The following is an 18,532-nucleotide window of genomic DNA, read 5'->3' as shown; positions in this document are numbered from 1 at the left end:
GTTGCATCTCCATCGTCGAGACAGGTAAGGTCTCACCAACTGGTCAAATGTATAGATACAAATCTCATGCTATTTATGATCTGGTCTAAAAACAGAAGTTTTCTTGTGGATCACTGCTCCAGCATTCTGCTTAGAAAAACTTCCCTGCCCTGCTGGTCATCTCTAGAGAAATTTCTTTTTCTTTCTTTCTTTCCTTCCTTTTTTCCTTTCTTTTTTGAGACAGAGCTTCTCTGTGTGGTCCTGGCTGTCACAGAACTCACTCTGTAGGCCAGACTGGCTTTGAACTCACAGAGACACTGCCTCCTGAAAATGGGATTAAAGGTGTGCACTGTCACTGTCCATTGAAAAATTTCTTTTACTTCTATCATGAATCCAGTCCTGACTGTGTAGATTACCCAAACCAGACAAAAGGAGGCTTCTGTATGTTTTAGCAATAGGAACCAAGCAGAAAGCCCAATTCTACAGCAGTCAGGTCTGCATCTCCTCAAGTGAAGGAAGACCAACACAGTTTAATACAGGAAAAGCATGATGAAAAGTGCCTAACATTTGTCAAAATAAATTATCAGTTGAGGGCTTCTACCTGACCAACCCATTTCTGTTATGGGCAGAGATGACCAACAGCACCTTTCAAGCACCAACTCTCTTCCTACCCCTCTCTAAAATTTAAGTCACTGGTGTCCCAGGCACTAAGGCTGAGGGTGCAGTCTGACTTTACACATCACAAAGCGACTACAACAGCCATATTTTTATGGCCCACTTTAGACAGGCACATATTTGTAGAGCTTCTGGTGAAGCCCTGAGAGGCTGAGTTTCCAAGCCTCCTTCCTGAGCTGTCGTACTCCAAACCTGTCAGGACTAGTCATACAGTCATACACCTATGTACTTCAAAAGCCTCCTTCCCTGCAAAGCCATGCAGAGTAGAGCTTTCCCTCAGCCTGCCTCCTTCACCTGTCTACTAGAACTGGTGCTGTAGGCTTTATAATGGAGTCTGCTACCCTATAAATCAAGTTTTCCAAGTCTGGCTCTTGTGTTGTACACAGACAGGAATCTCTCTGGGAACAAGTTGATCCATTTTCAGCCCATTCTCGTCTCATAGCCCTGAAGAATATGAATAAAATTCTGGAGATCGGGGAAACAAGCATTCCCCACTCTGGCTAGAAGCTACTACTAGAGCTGGAAACCGAATCTCCTACCATCTCCTCTGGTCTGTGCAGACAGGATGGGCTGTATATTTCTATAACCTAGAGCGAGAGGCTAGAATCCTCTGCCTGAAGTCATACGCTAGGGACTTTATGAGAGCCTGCTGTTTGCTTCTCCAAAAGGAACACATGAGAATCACACAATATTCCTTTTAAACATTATAAAGAAAGTTCAAGAAGCTGGACTTGCTTATCAAAAACAGTCAGGGGGAATAAAATAAGCTCCAAAGGAAATGAAGCAAGAACATAGCGTGTATACTGCGAACAATAACACTGGCAGTCTGAACATGGTCCAAGTCTAATAATTATGTTTGGGTTGGAAGGTGGATCTTTATTGTTTGAGAATCAAGGCAGTTGATTGGTTTCTGGGTTTCTCTGGATATTAGTATGCATTTTACAGCTGTACTGAAGTAAGAAAGGGGGATATAACTATGCAATCTGTGACAGGCAGAACATTCACAAGGCTCCCATCAACCTCTAGATATCAAGGAAAACCAACAAGCACAGACTGCATGAACGGAAAGGGGGCTCCTCCTTGCGTTGCTCATTTCCACAGCGTGGGGCTGGGTTGTCTCTCAGGACCCAGGGGCCCAGTATTGCAAATATCTGTCCTTTCTCACACTACCACTTATGCATTTCCCATTCCAATCTACACGTCAGGTCTTTCTCTCCTTATAGACTACACACGTCCTCATATTCTCCATGCCCCAATCTGGAAGCACCATGTTCAAGCTTCCCCTCTCATCCATCCAGGTCTAGCCTTTCTCCTGTCTCACCAGACTCCTACAACAAAGTGCCTCTCCATGTAGCACCATCTTCACACAAATGTGGTCCTTTAGTAGGAAAGGTCCTGTGCTCTATGTCTCATGAACAAGGAGCACAGCTCCACTGATGGGCATGAGATTTCTCTAGGTCTGTAAACTGAGTCTATTCTGTGGCAGTCCCAAAATGGAGGCTCTGGGAGGAGGTAGCATACTTTCTGTGGTTCAAAACCACCTTCAAATTAGCACCTTCAGACTAGCAATGTATAAGTAGCCCCTGCAGATCTATATGAGATCTACCACAAAATGCAATGCCGCATCAGGAGGGATTGTTAAGAGAAGCCTAGCGATATGTAACAACAAACATCCTGGCAACAAGCCTTTATCCTGGCTGCATCTATCTCACAGCCTTTCCCTCACACACACGCACCACCTCTGTCAGGCCTCTCTACTCCAACAGCCCTAAATACCTTAGACTCTTATCTCCCCTCTCATCGCATTAGTTTTTCTCAATCTTTACTTTAAAACATTTCATTATATGTACTTACTTATTTGTGCACACATGCAATGGTGAAGAGATCTTGTGGGAGTCAGTTCTTACCATTATGTGGGTTCTGGAGATCAAACTCACATAAGCAGACATCAGATAAGGAACAGACTCATTAGCTTCCTACTGGCCTTATAACTCAAGATCCTTCTCAATGAAACTCACAACCACTTTCTCACTCTCTGTCCTCCAGAGTGGCAACTATACCTTTTGCTTTCTACAGCTTCATCCACAAAGCAATGCAGAAGAAAAGAGGGGCAGACAACTCAAATCACAAAACTATGCACAGCTCTCTGTAAAGTTAAGCCTCATTTTCTAATAAACATCCTCTTCTTCTCAGCCTAGAAAATCCTGCCCATGAGCTTCTGTTCAGGCTCTCAACCCCATCCTAAGCTCGCCCGCCTTTCAACATCTAGCACACACACTGTCAGCACCCGCACACGGGGATCTTTCCATCTCTTACTCCCCATTCCTATCCCCATGCTGAGTGAGCATCTAAGTCAGGCTCCTGACTGCTAAGCTGGTCTGCACACAGCTCTTTCTACATCCTTTTTCTTCTGCTTTTGCTTTTTCGAGACAGGCTTCCTCTATGTAGCCCTGACTGTCCTGGAACTGCTTTGTATGCCAGGCTGACTTCAAGCTCAGAGATACACTTGCCTCTGCCTCTCTATTGCTGGGATTAAGGGTGTGTGCCACCACGCCTGGCTTCCATTACATTCTTAAGAGCAGGTTACAATAAGCAAAGCAGTTCCCTGGTGTTTGTGTGCTTGTGGGTATGCATATTGAGGCCAGAAGTTAACAATGGGTGTCACCCTCATTCACTATCTTACTCTTTAAGACCAGGTCTAGAAAAGACCCAGATACACTGGCTCCCCAGAAAGCTCCAGGAATCCATCCTCCTGTCTCCACCTCCCCAGCACTGGGAGTAAGGCATGTATGTCCTGCCACATCCTGTGTTTATGTGGGTACTGTGCTACCAAACTCAGATTAGATTCCCATTCCCGTGCTTACACAGTAAGCACTCTACTGACTGAGCAATCTTCCCAGCCTAAGCACAGTGTCTTGTGAGACCCAATGGTCCTAAGTATGCATTTTAGAATATTATAAAATTTGAGCAAAAACTATTCTCTGGCACTTGCCAGTATCCTCTGGGGACTTTTTCACTGTATGTGGTACACTCACATACACACATGCAAACCATTTGTTTCCAGAGAGTTCTTAGCTCGCAAGTCCAGATCCAGAGATATCCTGACCCATTCGGGGGTAACTGCTGAACATTATTATCTTACAGGGTAGGCCTAAGGCCCAAGTTAGACTGTCTTACAACCTGTCACTGTAGAAAAATCAGCCATGCCAAAGGGCCAGAAAAGGCTTTCCAGAGAAATTTGAGTTAGACATAAACACGGAACTAAATTTAGTTGATTCCTGAACAACCGACCTCTTATAATAAGCACGTGCTCATGCACAGAAACACACACTCAGGTGCTCACACCTCCTCCCTCTCTGCTGGCAAAGAAGAGGGCTAAGGGGAGTATGTGCAATCCCCAAATAAGTGCCTGTGTGCTGTCGGCACCACTTAGCATGAACATACAGGACAGCAGCAGCAAGCTGTTAGAACTCTAAAGCCAAAGCTACCACCAAATGGGTAATAAACATGTTGCTCCTCGTTCAGTGCTCTAGGTACAAGCAGGATGACAGCATTCAGTATTAAAACCATGAATGACACAAGGCTAGACTGGAGGGCTCTCCAGGCCACTTCTGCAAATTATTGATCAGACTGGTCCATTTCGGAGACCACACTTTTTGGAAACTGCAGTTTGCTTGCTATTAATTAGATTTAGCTTTTTTCTTTCTTTAAAATTTATTTATTTTATGTGTGAGTGTTTTATCTGCATACACACCTTTATGACAGAAGAGGGCAGCAGATCCCTCTAGAGATGGCTGTGAGCCACCATGTGGTTGCTTATAATTGAACTCAAGATCTCTGGAAGAGCAGCCAGGGCTCTTAACTGCTGAGCCATCTCTCCAGCCCCCTGCCCCAGATTTCTCTTCTTATACTACAGTCTTCTCTTAACTTGTCCACATTCACAAGACAAAAAGGTATGTCAACTAGATCATTTCTCCAAACATTCTGGACAGACAGCCTCACTCAGCTGTTAACATCTGGAACTGAAAAGCGTTCGGCTCTTCACTATTTGAGTACTGCTCAGTACACGCTGGCTTGAGGACTGTGTTTTGAATCTGGAGGAGAAACTGCTTAGTGAGACAACTGTTGCTCTATTTCTAGAACAACAGAAGGGCCTTATTTCTAACCACGATTAAGGAAAACAAGAAAAACCAGGTGGCAAGAGGCTGCTGTACCCTCACTCCATGCCCTAGGACACTGCCACTTACCGCTACACACACAGGCTGCTATCCTGAGTTGCTGATCAAAAGCCAACATGTGTGCCTTGTAGTGTATTTACTGGCAAGTATAGGAAAATAATTTCAAGAGGACAGAACTGTCTATTCCTGTCATTAAAAATAAAAGATGTATGGAAACAAAGTTGGAGAGGTACAGTATCTAATAGGAAAAATGATGTGGAAGTTTGAGTGAAAATGGCCCACAGGCTCAAAGGGACTCAAACCCGGAGATGTACCTGCCCCCCCAAGTACCGGGATTAAAGGCGTGCCCTGGGCAGTGGGAGGTATGAGCTTGCTGTAGTAAGTGTGTCACTAGGGGGTGAGTTTTGAGGTCTCAGAATTGCTCAAGTCAGACCCAGTGGGACATTCTCTGCCTGTGGCTCTAAATAGAACTCTCAGATCCTTCTCCAGTACCCTGTCTCCCTACACACTGCCATGCTTTCCACCAAGATGATAATGAACTAAACCTCTGAAACTGTCAGCCAGCTCCAATTAAATGCTTTACTTTGTAAGAGTTGCCATCATCATGGTGTTTCTTCACAGTAATCAAAACCCTAACTAAGACAAATTACTACCTCTGTTTTGGTCTATTTAGGAATGTTTTCTCAGTTTCTTTGGGATCTGAAATGTTTTTCTTTCTCATTATGAACTCTTACTTTTTAGTCATTTAACCACAAGTCAGACCATGATCTTCCCAAGTTTAGGAATTCCTGTGGTCTAAATAATTCCAGGAAACCACATACTTCATAATCCAACCACCTCTGCATAGCCACAAGGACAGCAGCACAGAGAGCTGCAGCAGGAATAGGCAGTTGGTAGATCAGGCCAGCCTGGGCTACCCTGTCGAAAACAAAACCCTTAAAACTAGCTGAGGCAGAAGCTGGAGTACTGGCTGCTCTTCTAGAAGACTGGAGTTGTAGTTCCAGCACCTACATGGCTGTTCAAAACTTATTGTAACTCCAGTTCCAAGGGAATCTAATGCCCTCTCCTGGGCCCCAAGGGCACTGCATACATGTATAGACATACATGCAAGCAAACATCCATACATAAAATTAAAAAGTAAATCAACCTAAAAGGAAATCATTAAGGTAAGAGAAACACAGTATAATCCAGTGGCTTTCATGATTACAAAGGGACTATTTAGGTGAGATTTTAACCAAACTCTCAATGACCAAGGCTACTGGAAGGTAAAGGCAGTAGGACAAACAAATGTAATTTCCTGAAACTCCGATTTTAGCACATGAAATTTACCCATCTTCACCTCTGTGCATCAGCCAATAACTACTAAACAGAGCTACATTTCTGGTGAAACAAACACTTATCAGGGAAACCAGACTTAAGATTAACATGAAGTCTGCCAGATACAGGACATAAAGGAACAAGTACTGAAACGGCCCCTCCACCACAGCTCAGAGCTAAGTTATCCATCATCCCCGACAGACAATAACATCACACCACCGCCAAGTCACTAATTCCTGATGCAAGATGCTGACTTTCAAACAATTAGGTTTTTCTGTTTTAAGCAAATTCAAAAGGAAGAGTAGCCCATGGTGGAGTCAACAGAACTCACCTGTGCAGAACTCCTTGCTCACAATGTGTGGTACTGTGATTCTACGGTAGACAATGGGCTCTGATTCGAGGATGTTTTCATCGTGGCGGTACCTAGCAGGCCGTTCATTTGGGACACCCCGGGAACGGGTGCCACTTCTCCTCTCATAGGTGTCAATCTCCTCAAACACAGCTGCCTTGTCAAAAAGGGCCAGGTTCCCCTCAAAGTCAAAATCTGTGTCTGGGATCTCCTCAATATCATCTCCAAAGCACTCATCATCTTTATTCTTCATTTGGCCATTTTTTAAACCACTTTTCTTTGGGGTTGCCTGATTGGGGTGCCTGCTACTAGACGACCCTGAGGGAAAAAAAATAAAGATGGAAATCAGTGTGCAGGAAATAAAGGGGAAGGTATTTCTAAAGCACATTAAGTAGCAAAAAAAGAGCAAGAGCACAAATCTCACATGGAACAATAAATTTGAAAAACCATTCAAATAACTAAACATGAAATGAACAATACTCTTATAAATCTTAATCAGTGCTGCCTTTTGTAAGGGAAGAGGTGATAACAGAAGCTCTTTGTCAATGAGGTCATCAATAAGTCCACTAAACTGGCCTTGAACTCCCAAACAGCTTGGATTACAGGTGTGCCCCACCAACAAGGCAACACAAGTTTATCAAATGAGAAGTGGAAGAGCCACGGCAAGGCCAGGATGGCTGCTGCTACCAAAGTAAAAGAATGGTCCACAGGAAGACACTGCTCAGCTCTTATTCTCTGTGCACCCACCAAGGTCCTTTCTGACTTCATGTATTCTCAGGCTGGATCACAGCAGGCTAGAATCCAGACAACAGATCCAGATCATCTGAAATGTCTTTCAGTCTTTGGCTACCATGGTCTCTTTTCTCAGAACTGTATCTCTTCTATACATAAACATGTCTGCACTATCAAAGACAAGTGATCACAGCAAAATAAACACCCAAACTGCAGCAACCGGCCACCCTACCTCTTAGACTCTACTCGGCTGCTGCATATCAATCAACACTACTCTAGCAATCACAGACAAAGCCCTGTAAAATTCTCCCAATCAATCATTCAGAGAATAAATGACACCCACACATTTCAGCTCAACTGCATTCCCTTTTCATAATCTTTCATGTGCCAAGAATTAGAAGATCTTTAATCTAGTCTTGTCATCAAGATGTTATGTCATCTAGATGAGGAGATGGCAGTCATTAAAGTATGTGAGGGCAAACATGAGGACCTGAGTTGGATCACTAACACGGATGTAAAAGCTGGATGCAAAAGTGGATGCATCTGTAACCGAAGGATCCCTGAAAGCTTCCAGGGTGAGCCAGAAAGCCGAGCCAAATCAGTGAGACCCAGGCTGAGTGAGAGAAATTCTGTCTCAAAAAATAAGACGGAAAGGGATGAAAGAGAACACCATGTTGACCTCCGGCACCCACATGCACATGTGGATGTGTACGGGCATGCACACATGCATATAACCACATGAACACACACATGCACAATGTACACACATAGTTATATAATTTGGGGATGGAGTTGAAGCCCAGATGGCAGAGAACTTGCCATGCATGCACTAACCCCTAGGTTCATTTCCTAGCACCACAAAGACTGGAAATGGTGGGGCAAACCTGTAATGCAAGCACTTGAAGAGGCAGGACAGAAACTCAAGGTCATCCATTGGCCTAGGCTACATGAGATCTTGTTTTAAAAACAAAAGCAAAAAGTAAGAATTATGTATAATCTTATATTTGTTATTCAACATTTTAGGGCTTCAATCTCCATTAAGCAAAATGTTCACAGCACAGTTTCTAAGCAGTCAATAAAAAACTGACAAATTAAGCAACACTAGCAAGGCCATTTAACATTATTCTGAAGAATATACATTATGCAAATATAACTCAATGTTTATTTAATGCCTCAGTATGGAAAAGCTGTGCTAGTAGGGAATATGTGACTTTGGTCTCTGAGGGAAAAAAACAAAACATGAGGGTAAAGAACAGAGAGGCACCATTAACTCGGATTGTAAACCCCTACAAAATAAGAAGTGGTTTAGACTAAATTCCATTTTCAATTGTTTGCCAAACATTTAGTGAGAGAACACTCAGTGCTATAACTAGGTGCTGGGAATACATGATATATCATCAATGCTAACTAAGGAAAAATAAAGTATACAAACAGTGAAAATTCAGCGTGGATTCAAATCTTAAAAGGTGTGTGTGTCCCTACAAGAGGGAGTCAGGTGACCTGATCTATCATGCTCTACCTTATTCCCTTGAGATGAGGTCTCTCATTGAGCCTGGAGCTAGGCTGGCAGCCCCAGAGAGCCTCCTGTTTCTGACCTCCACCGCACTGCGGTTACAGACACAGGATGTGTTCAGATTTGGTGCTGGAGATCTGAACTCAGGTCTGTATGTTTTCACAGCAAGTGCTCTTACCCACTGAGCCCTCTCCTCAGGCCACGAGAACACACAGCCGGACTAAGAACAGGAGAACAGGCATGAAACTACAAAGACACCATTAGTAATATTTGTAGTTAAAGGGAAGAGAGAACAGGACAGAAAGTCCAGCTCTCAATGATCACTGCACTGACTCAATATTAAATATTAAATCAACTATCTACTAGGAAACAGGCATGCAACCCAACTGCCTCTCATCCCCAGGTCCAAACAGGATAATCCATTGGGATACAGAAGATGACAAAAAAATTTAAGTAAAAATTGTGGGAAATTACATACACATCATGAATTTAATATGCTGATGGAAACTGACATCCTAAGAGGCTTCATGCCAGTAAGTCAATACCATTTCTGAGGTATCTGGAGAAAACGCAATGTTCTCTACCTAACAAGTCTGTCCATGTTAAGTGGACTTACATAATTTTTTGAAAACAAAGTCTTTCCCTAGAACATGCTGTGCCATGTAGCCCAGTAACAATCCTCCTGGAATGCTAAGATTACATGTATGTGCCATACATAATTTAAATATGCACCAATATTTAAATTATATAGCATGAGTTGTGCAACAGTATATATAGTTTGGTTGTTATACATACAAAGACTGCTGCATCACCAGGAATAAAATCTTGAGTATTCAGCCAGCTAATGACTGAAATATCATTACAGGACATGGCTTTTTACATAAGTTCGCCTGTTTTTACCCCCCCCCCCCACCACCACCACCACATTGTTGTTGCTATTGCTGTGTGTGTGCTGGTATTCAGGATTGAGCCCATATTGCATTTTTTGTTTTGTTTTGTTTTTTCAAGACAGGGTTTCTCTGTAGCTTTGGAGCCTCTCCTGGAACTAGCTCTTGTAGACCAGGTTGCCTCGAACTCATGGAGATCCGCCTGCCTCTGCCCCCCAAGTGCTGGGATTAAAGGCGAGTGCTGGGATTAAAGGCATGCACCATCACTGCCTGGCTCATATTGCATATTTTAAGCAAGTGCTCCATCACTGAGCCACACCCCTAGACTTTTCATCATTTTAGTTTTAGTTGAGATATGGTTCTTTTGTTTTTTTGAGACAAGGTTTCCTTATGTAGCTTTGGAGCAGGTCCTGGAACTCGCTCTGTAGACCAGGCTAGCCACAAACTCAGAGATCTGCATACCTCTACCTTATGAGTGCTGGCATTAAAGGTGTGCACCACCACCGCCAGACATGAGACAGGGTTTTGTTATGCATCCTGCTACCTTCCATCTAGTTATCCTGTCTCAGTCTTGAAAATGCTAAGATTATAGATCTGTGTCATCATGCCCACACCGTCTTAACCATTTTGGGGGTTTCCTAGTGGTATCGAGGTTTATGTTGGGGTGAGCCCCAATAAGCCTCTCAGGATTCAGAAGGATTACTATAGCAGGCGAAAATCTGACTAATTAGGTCTGAGGGTAGACGAAATAAATTAGCTACATGAGTCTTTTCACCATGTCCTATTTACTCTTCCTCTGCTCTCTCTAATGCTCTCTCGATGTTTCCTTTGGATGTTTCTCTTCAATGCCCCTTGCTGTTCCTCGCTGTTCTACCCATCCCACAAGGTTTCCAGTTTATATATCCACACGTAGTTAACAAGCATCCTTTTTTAGGGCTAACGGGATGGATAAAAGACTGACCAGGTAGGCGCCTTATGTCTCAGAAGGGGCGTGACTGTGCAGTTGTCCAGCAGATGCCAGAAGGATTAGGTTGGAGCTTGCCCCTGGGCCAAGCATCCTGTGCTGTATCTGCTGGCACTGAGGTGAGAAGGAGTTTCTTTCTCTGGGGCTGGTTTAGCAACCCAAGCTTTTTTCCTGTATATTTTAGGGGTAAAAGTACAAACAGTTAATTTCTTAGACTAAGACCTCATGTCAAATGAAAGGTGAAGGTAAGTGCAGAATATTAATAGCTTGTTAGGGCAGAGCAAAGACCAGCAGGCTATACTCTTCTGACTCGGCTGTGAGAGAATTCAGGGCCTCCCAGACCTGTTTATCAGTAAGAGCAGACATACTGTCTCTCTGCTCAGAGCTCTTTTCTTGTCAATAAGTCCTGTCAATGAGGATAATTGTGGGGGACTAGCTTTATGTAGATTTGACTAGAAATAAAGGTTTGATTGAGTGAATGCTTTCATATTAGGGCCCCATAGTGCGGGGGAGAGTATACATTGCTGGGATATTTTGGGATGAATCCTATTATGAGAGGGGAAAATGTCATGATTTCACAAGATTTCTACAAAATTGACAGTTACTATCCAAAAGACAAGAGTTCCCAAAGCCTTGCAAATCGGGTTCTCCACCAGGTCATACTCTGTGGACCTGTCCACAGCTGTCAGCTGTACTCTCTGTATAACATTTGTGGCTGAAATCATAGTGGCACCGGGGAGCAAGGTCAGGCACTGAGTTCATTAGGGACAAGTTAAATAAATAGTATGTATTCAATACTGTGCAAGATAACGAAAAGCTACTGAAATGCCAAGTACAAAATCAATGAAAATAACCCTAGATGGCTGTAGAGCTTTCTCGGTGTGCTGCCAAAACACCCCACCACAATAAACGGCAGCCCGGTTCACGACAGAAAATGTTGTCTGCCCTAAAGATGCTGGACACTGGACACTATTTTTGGCTTGGCTCTAGAACTCTTACACATTTAACTGCACCCACAGCTGTTTATTATCTGTTGTTGTGTTCTCTCCACAAGACTATTCATTCAAGAGCCATACTCTAAACTAAGAACTATCTATTTTTCCAATACTGTCAATATTTTTCCAAGAAAAACACTGATTTTTTTTTTCAAAAATACTGAAAATTCCAAAAGTCAGGGGAAAATGACCAGAAAAATAAAAACTTTTTTTAAAAAATGAAAAGCAGGCAAAATAGTCATTTGTCTTAAGTCTCCCATTTCCCCATACTTGAATACAAAATACACCGAAGTCCTCAGTGAACAAGCTTGCTCAGTACTTGGCTCACGTGCCCATGGGTCTGGCTATGCATTAAGCAAACTGGCTTCTGGCCACTGAGAACACAAGGAACTTCCCTTGGAAAAGATAAACAGCACTTCCCAGGCTTGTATACCTTTCAAACAAGGGCCAAGCATGTGGGACTGGAAGCTGGCCTTCCTGTGCCATTTTCCTGCCAGCCTCTGATACACAGCCCTTTGGCCAGGACATTCTGTAACAAACCACTGTTGTGTAACCTTCAGTGTCACTAATTGGCTTCTGTCACACACATATTATAAAAGAAAACTTTGTCCTACACTTAAAGGTCTAAAAGGTATCTGATAGTCAAACTGAAAATATTTTAGCTCTAGACTCAGAATTTATGACAGAAAGCCTGACAATACTGGAGCACTCTAGTTATTTCCCAAATCACAGCGCTGCACTCTCTAGTATGGAAAACAGATGAAGCACATCCGAAGAGATACAAAGTCAAGGGGACTTCCAGCAGAACCATGGAATCATAAGTTCCAACTGCAGATGACTACCAGATCTAATAGGCCATTAAAGCCCAACCATGCTGCAGCAAGTTAACATCCAACGTCTTTAAAAGGTTTAACTATACTTTCCAGTTTCTATCCTCAAAAGAGGAAGGGAGAATCTGGTACCAAGTAGATATAATTTTGTACCTATGATTATATTTTACTTCTAATTTTGTATATATGTGATTCTGGGATAGGTGGGTGTGTGCCTAAGAGGCCAGCAGAAAGTATTAGATCTTCTGGAGCTGAAATTATACATACTATGAGCCCCCAAAATGTCTTATCTGTAAGGCATTTTACTTGTATAAAAATGAACACAAGACCAGCTACCTACTTTCATGTCCTATGGGCAAAAAAGCCTTAACCATTTAAAAGTATGTAGCCAATGTCTGTCACATTCATGACTGTAATGTGATTTCAGAGTGTCTTTTATTTTATTTTTATTTTTTTGTTTTTTTCGAGACAGGGTTTCTCTGTAGCTTTGGAGCCTGTCCTGGAACTAGCTCTTGTAGACCAGGCTGGTCTCGAACTCACAGAGATCCGCCTGCCTCTGCCTCCCGAGTGCTGGGATTAAAGGCGTGCGCCACCACCGCCGGGCTCAGAGTGTCTTTTATTTGTCCCTAATAGTCACTATTTTCAGCTGACATGGGATTTGAAAAACATGATTTTAAATTTATTATTAGCGTATGTGTGCACACCTGCACCTATGACACCCGTAAAGTGCATGCATAGCACCAAAATCCAGCATATGTGGCACTGAGGATCTAGCCAGATTTACACGCTATGCATGCACTTTAGCAACTAAGCTACACCACCAGCATGACAAATATGATTTTTACCCACATACCGATCTATACACTTAGTAAAACTGTAAGTGGTCTCCCTCTGTAACCTGGACCAGATGGTTGATCCATTCACCCATTTGGCAAGTTTTCTGACAGTCCTAGAAACTATTCTTTAAAGCCATCCGAAACAACAACACACAAATAGTATTCTTTTAAACACTGCCTGGCCCATTAGCTCTAGCCTCTTAGTGGCTAACTCTCATATCTTGCTTTAACCCATATTTAGTAATCTATGTAGCACCACGAAGTGGTGTCTTAACAGGAAAGATTCAGCATGTCTGACCTGGCGGCTGGGTCCATCGCATCTGACCAGAGAGGAGAGGCACGACAATTTCCTAACTTCCCTTCTTCCCAGCATTCTGTTCTGTCTACTCCACCCACCTAAGGACTGGCCTATCAAATGGGCCAAGGCAGTTTTTTTATTAACCAATGAAAGTAACTCCTCCAAGGTGGTGCTGGCACATGCCTATAATCTCAGCACTCAGGAGGCAGAGGCAGGTGGATCTCTGTGAGTTCGAGACCAGCCTGGTCTACAAGAGCTAGTTCCAGGACAGGCTCCAAAACTGCAGAGAAACCCTGTCTCAAAAAGCGAAATAAGCAAAACAAACAAAACAAGAAAAAAAAACAAAAAAAACCAAAAACAACAACAACCAAAACTAATCCATGAACATAAGTTTGATTTCAGTTGCTCTGATAAACACCATGACCAAAAACAACATGGAGAGGAAAAGGTTTATTTAGCTAACACTTTCCAAACACAGTCTATCATGGAGGGAAGTCAAGGCAGGCACTTGGAGGCAGGAAATGAATGAAGCTGGGGCCATAGAGAATAAGAATGTTGCTTACTGGCTTGCTTACCTTGCTTTAAAATACAACCCAGGACAACATACAAAGTAGTGGCACCACCCACAGTGGGCTACACCCCTCCTACATCAATCATTAATCAAGAAAATGCCCCATAAACATGCCAAAAAGTCAAGCTGATGGAGGCAATTCCTTAATTCAGGTTCCCTCCTGCTAAGTGACTCTAGTTTTGTCAAGTTCACAAATCTAACTAACACAATGAGATAACAGATTAAGTTGGAGATGTCAGAATAGACTCACATTTAGCATGGTATAGTATACATGGTTCCCTACAGATTATAAACCAATTAAATATAGACACATCTGTTTCTTTGCTTTCAGTTAAAAGAATGACAGTGGTTAGCAATGATCATAGCCCACATTTTGGTTTTAAATACTACTTTCCAAACAAGGAAATAACATTCCTCCTGATTCATTTCAGGAAGAAAATACACAAGATAAGCTTCAAGTTATCTTTAATGTCATAAAATAAGTATTAGGGAATTAAAAAAATATTTCCCTATGTCAGGAGTATGTCAAAGAGACATGGGATTCAATAAAAAAGTGTTTCTATAACCAAAGCTGAAATAATATGTCACCAAATGGCACACAGTAGCTAGGGACACTACTCATAACAAACCCCTTGCTTAACCCACAGCAACAAAGTAACAATAGAGTAGGAGCTGAGGAGAAGGCTCAGTGTGTAAAGTTCAAACATCAGAACTTTAATTCAGATCCCTAGCACCCACCCACAGACAAAACCACATCTGAAATTCCAGCATTAGGAGATAGAGACATTATATCACAAGGGTAGCACGAATAATAAAAACCCAGAGACGAATAATGGGATTCAAGCTGAAGATGGGAGAAGCAAAGCAGGCAACAACTAGAGAGACCTTTTACCTCTACCAAATCTTCAGACCAAAAGGGCAAAATCCTGTCTTCATGAATCCTCAGAGTCCACACTCCAGTGAGTTCCTGTCTCTTCCCCTTTATATTCCTCTCTCTGCCCACCCATAATGCTCCTGTCTCTGCCTCCCTAGTGTTGGGATTAAAGGGTGTGACTCCCAAACACTGGGATTAAATGTGTGAGCCACCACCACCTCAATCTGTTTCTGGATTGTATTGTGTAGTCCAGGGTAGCCTTAAACTCACAGAGATCTGTCTACCTTTGTTTCCTGAGTCCTGGGATTAAAGGTATGTGCCACCACTCCCTGGCCTCTAGTGGCTAAGATTTGCATTTTGATCGGGCAAGCTTTATTTATTAAAATACAAATATCACTACATTTCCCCTCTTTTGTCAAAAATTAAAAAGGCTACTACTAAAATAAGAAAAACTATATACAGTAAGTACAGTAACTACATACAATATATACAGGCAATAAGTACATCAACAATGTCTAGTCCATTTGCATTTGACAAATTCAGAGAAAATATTCCATTATCTATCCTATCTTGGTGAGTCCAAAGTCTTGTACCTAATTTACTTTCTATTATAACTTGCTTTCTGCATCTGGTAAAACAAGGGAAATTGTAACTCTAACTATCTAATCTTCAACTCCCTCATACTCAAGAAAGAAATAATATTAACTGCACAAGCAGGAAGTACAAGCAAGCTACTTCCAAATCATGTGAGAAATGACAGAAACATCTGGTTGCCTGGACAGCCACCCACAGTTCCTCTGTAACATTGGGGTATCCAACTTTGGTCTACAGGCCTAAAAATATCCAGCAGATTTTTCTGTGAAGCAGAATATTCTGAAAGGCTGTCCCTCCTTGTCTTGACAATGTTTGGCAGTCATATTTCTTTCTTATTTTTTTGTCATGCTTGTCCATTTAGAACATCATACTGTCAGCGGTTGAGGCCAGGGTACTTTCTTGCCCAGTGGCTTACTTTTGCCACAAAGAAAATAAACTTTATGTGGAGTTTCCTCGATACCCATCATTGTCTCTGAAGTAGATTAGTGCTTCCAGGAGCAGATGTGTCTCATTGCCAGTAAAAAAAAGAACCTATTAAAACATCTTAAATGCCATATTCTGTAGATCTCTGAAGAGTTTGAAAATGACTTATCTAAAATATATCTTTGTTTTTGACCTTGAAAACATACCTAATGTGACTACAAGACTGATTATAATAGGTGATTAACTACTAACCTGCATTTCCTTATTATCCTAAACAGTTGGTAATAATAATTTTCAAGGACTATAAATTTGCAATACATTGTTAAGTGAGTTGTATAGGTACAATACCTTGAAGAGTAGAAATGTATGTACAGTATGTTCTAACAAAATCTTAAATTTGTATCAATATACAAAATTTGTATAAAATATACAAAAGTCCAATTAGGTGGTGTTTTTCAGCTAGTGGTGTGATGTAGGATGTCCTTCTGTATATGTGTTGCTTTTATAGGTTGATGAATAAAGCTGTTTTGGCCAATGGCTTCGCAGAGTAAAGTCAGGTGGGAAATCTGAACACAGATATATAAACAGAGTAGGCGGAGTCAAGCAGATGCCAGTCAGCCACCGAGGAAACAAGACAGGTAGAAAATGAGGTAATGCTACATGGGAATACATAAACTAACAGAAATGGGTTAATTTAAGATGTAAGAGCAAGCTAGAAATATGCCCATGCCATCAGCCAAACAATGATGTAATTAATAAAGTTTCTGTGTGATTATTTGGGTCTGGGAAGCCAGTAAACGAGAGTGCAGTCTCTGTCTACAAATGGTCCCCAAACATTTGGCAAGAATTTCCACATAAAGCCTGAGAAAGCTTTACAAAAAGGATTCTAATACCAGGTGGTGATGGTGCATGCCTTTAATTCCAACACTCAGGAGGCAGAGGCAGAAGGAGTCTATGAGTTGGAGGCTAGCCTGGGCTACAAGAGCTAGTTCCAGGACAGGCACCAAAGCTACACAGAGAAATCCCAAAGTGGGGAAAAAAAAAAGATTCTAGACAGACAAGAACAGAGTCAAGCACAGCTTCTTGGTAACTATGTTTTCTCCACTAGGCTCTGTTTGTTAGAGGCAAGGCTTCATTAAGAGAGGTTTCCTGACTCAGATTTGCAGCATCTTTAATGTGGGGAAAAAACTCTTAACTAATTCATCCCTTTAAGAATTCCCAATGTCTTACCAAATCTGCTGCCAATGTTGATGAAGATATGAGGCTTAATTTTTTTATTTAATTGATTTTATTGAGCTATACCTTTTTCTCTGCTCCCTTTCCTTCTTCTCCCCTCCCTTTCAACCCTCTCCCATGGTCCCCATGCTCCCAGTTTACTAAATGTGAGGTTTATTGCTGCTGCATTGAATAGTAAAAGCCTGACTGAATTTCAAGGCAATTACCTAGTTTGGCAGCAGCCTGAGAAGGGGGTTCACTGAGAGCCTGCCAGAAGAGAAGAAAAACCTAGCTGGTAGGGTGATGACTCCAGCCACATGTAGCTTGGTCTATGCCAGTGGCTGTAAAGCTACAGGCAAATAGCTTTTTCGTGGATTTATACCCGAAACGTTGGGTGTCATATGTAGCACAAATATTAAAAACCCAGAGCCAGATATTGGGGTTCAAGTTGAAGATCAGAAAAGCAAAGCAGACAACCACTATACCTTTTACTTCTACCAAATCATCAGATTGAAAGGGCGAGACTGTCTTCATGAATCCTCAGACTCCACACTCCAGTGGTGAGTTCCCGTCTCTTTTATATTTTTATAATTCCTCTCTTTTATACTCCTTTCTCCACCCACCCATACAGCTCCTGTTTCCACTTACCTAGTGCTAGGATTGAAGGTGTGTGACTCCCAAACACCAGCATTAAAGGTGTGAGCCACCACCACTTGGATCTCCTTCAGGATCGACCTTGTGTAGCCCAGGGTAGCCTTGAACTCTCAGAGATTCATCCACCTGTCTCCTGAGTCCTGGGATTAAAGGTATGTACCGCCATTCCCTGGCTTCTAGTGGCTTAGCTATACATTCTGATCTTCAGGCAAGCTTTAGTTATTAAAATACAAATAAAACATCACTACATCACAGGGGATCAGTGACCAGTCAATATGGTCAATTGGTGAACTCCAGTTTTAGTGAGAAACTCTCTGAAAATATAAGGTAAGGATGAAAAAGTGATGAAGAATATACCCAATGTCAACCTTTGGCCTCTACAAGCACACACAGATGTACAGACATGTGCATACACATGTGCGCAAATACATCTGGTACACCACAGGCACATACACAATCAATGAGTCAAGGACTAAATAAACACTTGTGAGTCAAAACTCTACTCTAAATGACTGACTTAATAAGCCAGCATTCAGGAGGCAGAGAAATGCTGATCTTTGTGAGTTATAGACTAGCCTTGTTTACATAATGAGTTCCTGGTCAGCCAATGGCTACAAAATGAGACCCTGACTCAGAAGATAAAAAGGC

The 18,532-nt window shown here is 42.1% G+C and overlaps 1 protein-coding gene across 1 annotated transcript in view; it reads right to left on the bottom strand.

The window, feature by feature from the left end:
* Edc3 (enhancer of mRNA decapping 3) overlaps nt 1-18,532 on the bottom strand; it is a 41,104-nt gene that overhangs the window by 8,910 nt on the left and 13,662 nt on the right. Inside the window, exon 4 of the mRNA XM_005369459.2 lies at nt 6,481-6,816. Coding sequence (XP_005369516.1) covers nt 6,481-6,816 — 336 coding nt within the window. The remainder of the gene's footprint in view (nt 1-6,480; nt 6,817-18,532) is intronic.

The sequence above is a fragment of the Microtus ochrogaster genome, unplaced genomic scaffold, assembly GCF_000317375.1.
Source record: "Microtus ochrogaster isolate Prairie Vole_2 unplaced genomic scaffold, MicOch1.0 UNK49, whole genome shotgun sequence".
NCBI classification, from domain to species: Eukaryota; Metazoa; Chordata; class Mammalia; order Rodentia; family Cricetidae; genus Microtus; species Microtus ochrogaster.
Note: the sequence above shows the minus strand (reverse complement) of the source record. Positions and strands in the feature narration are given on the sequence as shown.